General features: G+C 36.0%; 1 protein-coding gene across 1 annotated transcript in view; it reads left to right on the plus strand.

The window, feature by feature from the left end:
* Positions 1 to 6,557, plus strand: part of LOC110093816 (polycomb group protein FIE1) — a gene marked incomplete in the record, with an annotated part of 26,068 nt that extends 19,511 nt beyond the window's left edge. Inside the window, 6 exon segments of the mRNA XM_020818855.2 lie at positions 4,597 to 4,667; positions 4,851 to 4,910; positions 5,139 to 5,235; positions 5,856 to 5,919; positions 6,032 to 6,091; positions 6,227 to 6,557. Of these exon segments, the coding sequence (XP_020674514.1) occupies positions 4,597 to 4,667; positions 4,851 to 4,910; positions 5,139 to 5,235; positions 5,856 to 5,919; positions 6,032 to 6,091; positions 6,227 to 6,284 (410 nt within the window).
* Between the last annotated feature and the right edge of the window lie 366 nt (positions 6,558 to 6,923).

Genomic DNA, 6,923 nt, shown 5'->3' on the forward strand with positions numbered 1-6,923 from the left:
CGTCCATGCTCTGTTACATCTATGTCACCATTGTTCAAGCCCATTACCTTCTCCCTGCTATTACCATAGATGTGCCGGAGCAGTTCATTGCCAAGGCCTAGCTTGAGAACCAAATTCTCAAGATGTAGTTATCATCGAATTGGAGTGAGCTTAGTTTAGAACAAGGAAATGTTTTCATTATCATAGAGCTGTTCGAGGAAAGCTCTCGTTAATGTTGGAGGACTAAGGTTTCGTTTGGGACAGCTTCCTTACTGCTTCTTAAAGCATCTTTATAGTACAAAAATTAAAAATTTTGTGCTAAAAAGCTGCTTTAAGAAGCAAGAAGAAAGCCTTCCCAAACGAAGCCTAAGTTTTACCCCAGTTAAGGATATAATCTTTGACCACCTTGTCATTTTGCTCACCATTTCACTACCATTAAAAGTCAGCTTGATTGCCAACCCCTCCACTCCAGCTAGTTCTACTTCAAGCTGTACAAGTTGATGGTGCCAGATTTGTAGTTAAAGAGCATGCTAACAAGGAGATTTTTAACATGCTACATGAGTCATGAGCATGGGGAGATTCATGGGATGTTAGAGTTGGTTGTTGTCGTGATGGCCAAGGACATGGCAGGTCCAATAATCTGTAGCTAAACTCTATGTTATTGTGAAGCTTAAAGTGTGATGCTAGTACTGATCCTAAAAGGTTTTAGAAATTTTCCTAAAAGCTTACTTATTGATCTGCTAGTCAAAAGTATGTTGAGTGTTCTTTCATGCTGTAGATTGATCACTTTTTCTATTTTGGCCTCATCAGTGCTATGGACAACAAGTTCTCTCTCCATGTTTTAATTTCTTCTGCTGGACAGCAAGCCAACGCTGCAAACAACCAACAGGAAGCCTATAGCTATAAACAACACCCCAAAACAAGCTTACAACAGAATACATCAGCCAATAGCAGAAAGAAACAGCCATTTGAACTAGCAGCAAACTGTTTCAAAGGAAAAAAGCTAAGGTAACCAGGAACATGCACAATAGCAGTACAAATATGAATCACAGGATAGCAAGCAAATAGCGGCCTAGACCACAGGAAATGGGGAAGGGACTCAACAATCAGCTACAGGAACATAATCGAGGGAATTCGGTAGAGTAGGACAGGAATTAAGGAATGAAAAGAAAGAACTTTTAGAGAGGTTTTCCTTTTTCCTTGTTTCTGTGCCTTTGAATAAACAAGTTGCTGTAGGGATTGATCTAATCCATTCTTAAACCAACTCCTAAAAAACATAAAATCTTGTTTATAATTATTTGATAAATTTAACTGTATTATAATTCTTGCAGCAATTATTTGATTTGAATTTAAATTCAAGTTCTCAAATTTGAATTTAAATCCATATACAAATATAACGAAATAAGGTTAAAATATTCAATTCATCCGTATCCTTTGTAATATGAAATTAATCCAATGGTCCAACTTTTGGGGCTTCGATTTCTCTTGTATGTTCTCTTGATGATTCGATAGCACCTATGTACTATAGACAACATCTTGTTCAATCTTGGCACGGTGATCCGAGAATTGCCATCATCAACATTCAACATCAAGAAAATTAGGTCATTAAAATTAAAAAAAAAGGATCATTTAAATCCTTCCACAATTAGATGCCCGAATCATGAGGATAACTTCATCTTATGGACTTCTTTGAGGTAAATTGTCAGATTGACTGTCCTCATCATGACATGATCCTAAGATATTTCAATTTATAATTTTAAGGTCTGTTTGATGACAGCGGCAATGTTAACATTGGTGACATTGTGGAGATTGTTTCTAGCATTAGAGATGAGGACAAAGTCTTGACCTGTGATGTTTTTAGAAGATTGGTCAATATGGGCTTCTTGGGAAAGAATATTTAATTTGTGGAGTGAAAGGGGAAATAGAAAACAATAAGCTCACCCTTAAATATATTTGGTAGGAGTAGCACTTATCTTCATTAACATGGTGAGGAAAGGTTGGAGTTATTTATTGAAGATAAGGTGTTTGAAAATAGACATAGATGAATTGAATATCTACAAACAAGTTGATAAAATTGGTATTTCCGAGGACTTTGATGGAAAATGGGTAGGCTAAGGACTTAACCAAGGTAAGGTCTTCATTAACAAAACTAGTCATTGGAGAAATCATTGTGCGTAAATTACATCGGTGTTGTTTTACTCATCAATGTGATGTAGGTGCATGTGAATTTAATACAGAAACTCAAAGAAGTAATAATTGAAAATTAAGGCTGATTTGGTTCTTTGAAGTTTCATATTTTATATGAAAAAAAAAATAAAATTTACGATAAGTTTTGCGAAAGAAATCATTTCAAATAAATGGCAGAAAGCTAGTTACTTTCTCGTCAGACCCAAAACAAGGAAGGCTCATGAAATGGGGAAACTTGGCTTCGAAGAGAGAAGAAAAGGCTAGAGCAAAGACGAGTGGGTTTTAATGCAGATTCTAAAAACTTGAAAAATCAATAGTAAAAGTGAAGGTGTTCGAGAAGTACCTCTCGACATCTCTTCGCTTGGGCTAGAAGCATGACTTAAGCAATTGTTAGCAAAATGACAACACAGAGATAAGATAGTTTACGAAAATGGCATAAGCAGTAAACGAGTACATAGCTATGTGCATGGAAAAGTAAGGAGAGAAAAGTGAGGGAGTATACTTGCTTGTCGAGAGGAAAGAGAAAAAGGGGTCGGCCGCCGATGGAGCACTGGAGCTGCTATGTTCAGCTTGAATCGCACAAGCCGCGGGAGGTCGGAATTGGAGTTCGGCGAGACCTATAGGCTGGCTTGGCTAGGGCAGGAGGTCGTGTTCTATAGATAGCCGCAAGGCAGGAGTCGGAGGGAGGAGGCGTTTCGCAGATAGAGAAGGGAGCTTCGGTCCTCTGAAGCATCGAATTTGGTGGGAAAATAATAAGAGAGGGGAATCAGAAGAGGGAGAACAAATCATAGGCTTCACCCTCTTCTGCTTGCCAAGCCGTGAGGCTTCGACCACTGCGAGAACGTCAACCTCTTCATTGTCGAAGGCTGCGCGCGATTCACCAATGCTGAAGACGAAAAGTTTGAATTTCTGATGGATGGGCAAACAATGCGAGATGGGTCATATTAGGGCAAAAAAATATTTTTCAGTAAGGAGGGGGGTAGAATTCTAAAATTACTCTTGTACATTAAATTTTTTTGTTTTTTTTAGGGTGAGCATTTGCCCAACCTGAATTGAGTGGGCATTTGCCCATGAATAGGTTCAGCACATCATATAACACTCAACAAGATTGATTGAAAATGTTAATTCATAATGCCGACCCCAAAATAAGTTGGGATTAAGCTTATGATGATAATGATGGAATAGTACTTAATTTGTCAACATGTATAGAAAAAATAATGGTGACACTTTAGTTAGACAAGTTGACCACATTTTGTTAAGTCATATTGGGTTTATGCGCTCATTGCGGTAAAGTGATGAGAGTTAAGTGTAAATAATTCTTATTTGTTTATTTATATTTTACTCAATTTACTTGGATTTAAAATCTCTTTTTGAAAAAAAAATCATATCAAAGTTAGTTTTTCCTCTCTTAGAATTATCTTCTTTTGAAGTAAAACGGGCCTATCAGTGCATGCTTTAGGAGGGAATGCTAGCAACAATATTTTCCATGCATTAATGATAATTGTTTTCATGATTTGAATCCATGACCTTCCGACTACAATGGAGGCAACCCAACGATTATTATAGCCCGGCCCTCATTCTTTTATCTAAAATGCTAAGAAATAGTGCGGCCCTCATTCTTTTATTTAAAATGCTAAGAAATATTCTCAAGTTGCATCTGAAACGTATGGCTGTTTGGTTTGATTCTTGATTATAGTTCAAAAAGCAATTGCTTGCATATTGCAGAGTTTTGTTGGTCACGGGGATTCAGTAAATGAAATAAGGACTCAATCATTGAAACCTTCGCTTGTGGTATCTGCTAGCAAGGTAGTTCAAAGTATTCATTGGTCATAATGGCTCCCCTGTATGCATTATCAGTTTTCAAGGTTTATTTAAATTTTTTCACAGGATGAATCAGTGCGATTGTGGAATATACACACTGGGATTTGCATTCTAATTTTTGCAGGGGCTGGTGGCCACCGAAATGAAGTTTTAAGTGTTGTAAGTTCTATGAAATTTCTTTTTCCTAACCCAAAATTTCCAAGATTTGGAATGGTAGATATATTGTTGTTTTCTTTTTTTTTTTTCCTTTCAGGATTTCCATCCATCTGATATTTACCGCATTGCAAGTTGTGGCATGGACAACACTGTTAAAATTTGGTCAATGAAAGGTAAAATAATTGTTTGAATTTATGATACAATGGTTTTTTAGCTCAAGTACCTGCTTTGTGACATTTGGCTGGCATTCGCAGAGTTTTGGCAGTACGTTGAAAGGTCCTTTACATGGACTGATCTCCCATCAAAATTTCCTACAAAATATGTGCAGTTTCCTGTGAGCATCAAATCCTTTTAATGTTAAGAAGGAATTAAAATTTCTATGACAGCTTAAAAGATGAACAACTTACATATTTTTTCCATTTTGTATATTAAGTCAGTTTCTGCTCTCTTAGGTGTTTATAGCCTCAGTTCACTCCAACTATGTCGATTGCAATAGATGGCTTGGTGATTTTATACTATCTAAGGTGAAATAATATCTTGTTTCAATAGGATCTTTTCATAGTTTATTCACTTTCTGCTGGGCTGGTCATTGGGCTGTTCATCTTGGTGGTTCCAGCTTTTGCTACATTTGTTTTGCTACATATCTATGTATGATAATAATACATATTGGTATACCGATTGACATGCTCCGCTTGTCAACATTGCAGAGTGTCGACAACGAAATTGTCCTTTGGGAGCCAAAAATTAAGGAACAGAGCCCTGGGGAGGTGACTTCTGCTGAACACTTCTTGTGTCCCCTTACATTCCAGTAATATGATGCGTACATAGAACTTTTCAAAATGAAGTTTTGTTGCCTTATTTTTGTTAGTGGCTGTATGATGAGTTGTACAAAATGATATCTGACCTTTGAGTTTGGCTAAATCTTAGGGTGCATTTTGCATGCGGTTTCTTTTCCTGTCGCAAGACTTTAATAACTTGATTTTTATCTGAAGTAGGGAGCTGTTGATATTCTACAAAAGTATCCTGTGCCAGAATGTGATATCTGGTTCATCAAGTTCTCATGTGACTTCCATTACAATGCTGCTGCAATAGGTATTCCCTTGCAATTTTGTAGCTTAAGGCTTCGTTTGGGACGACTTTCTTATTATTTCTTAAAACAACTTTCTAGTACGAAAGTTTTAATTTTTGTACTAAAAAGCTTCTTCAGGAAGTACTAAAAAAGTCGTCCCAAATGTTTAAAGGATTCTGTTGCAAGGCTTTTTTTTTTTTTTTGAGACTTGTTTCACATAATCCAACAAGAATGTTTTATTTTCTTTTGATTGGTATCTCTGTTGATGTGAGAAGCACATTTCCTTTAACAATTAATAAGATGATTTAAGTTCAAATAAAATGACTGATGGAGCCAAATGCATTCAACTATTTTTGTGTTTATCAGTACCTCATCTAAATAGAATATAGGAAAACTCAATCTTAGTTCTCATGGGATATTTTTTGTCAGCCCAATCAAGAAGGTCTGAATTTTCTTAGATTTCCTATCGGTTGACCCGAACATGACCCAAAACTTACCCCCTTTGCTTCAACCGTTAGCCTAATCGACATGATTTAGGATGCCTGATAGAAGCCGTTTTCCTGCACGCCAAAGTTTTACAATGATTTCATGAGGTGTACAAAATCTTGCTGTGTTCTAATTTCTCACTTTTTATTCAAACTAGGTAATAGGGAAGGAAAGGTTTTCTTATGGGAGCTACAATCCAGCCCACCTGTTCTCATTGCAAGGTAGACTTTCAATTCAAATCTTTCTCAGCTTTTCTTTTTGTTATTCCTTTTTAATGTCTTGACTGGACAATTATTTCTCTTGTTGGTATTGTGGATGATTGTTCTGCTTCAGGCTGTCACACGTTCACTGTAAATCTCCAATCAGACAGACTGCTGTGTCCTTTGATGGAAGGTATTGCGGACATGCTCAGTCCAAATTTTTTACTGCTACAGTGCTACTGCTATCATAAAATTCCTTTGCCTATATACATTGATGGCTTTTGTTTTTGTTTTTGTTTTTTTTTTCTCAAATTGATACATTTTACAGCACCATTCTAAGTTGTTGTGAGGATGGCTCGGTCTGGCGGTGGGATGCAGTACAATGATGACGAATGCTGGTAAAATTTTGATAGGGGTACTTTTGTTCAGTTATTATTAAGATTTCATTTGGGACGGTTTTTTTACTGCTTCTCAAATCAGCTTTGTACTAAAAAATTATTTTGAAAAACAATAATAAAATCATTTCAAATGAAGCCTCCTCTATGTGCTTTCCCAAATGATTTATTCTTTTTGGTAGACATGTATTGTATGAAGACTGGTTTCTGAATCTTGTATAACTATAATGCATTGGTAAGAGCTTTTTAGGGTCTTTTTTTTTCTTTAATGTTTAATTTTTACTCTTGGTTTATGATTGTTCTTGTTATTTAAGTTGCAGTTAAAAAGGTTTGTGTGAAGTTTTTTAGAAGAGGGATTTGTATATGGAATTAATTTAAAATTATTAAAATATATTATATAATACTAACTTAAATTAATTATTAAAGATATTTTAATTTAATAGAGCGGCTCAACGAGCTTTCGAGCTAAGTCAGATTGAGCTCGTTTAATATACGAGCTTGAACTCATGGATCATAAGATCAACTTGTGAGCTCGTTAATGAGTTGAGTTCGAGCTGATTTGACTTACTTGCACCCCTACATGCGACCTAGTACAATTATATTTTTATGCTTATCATCCAAGATTTTTTA

Source organism: Dendrobium catenatum, unplaced genomic scaffold (genome assembly GCF_001605985.2).
Source record: "Dendrobium catenatum unplaced genomic scaffold, ASM160598v2 fragScaff_scaffold_1067, whole genome shotgun sequence".
Classification (NCBI taxonomy): domain Eukaryota; kingdom Viridiplantae; phylum Streptophyta; class Magnoliopsida; order Asparagales; family Orchidaceae; genus Dendrobium; species Dendrobium catenatum.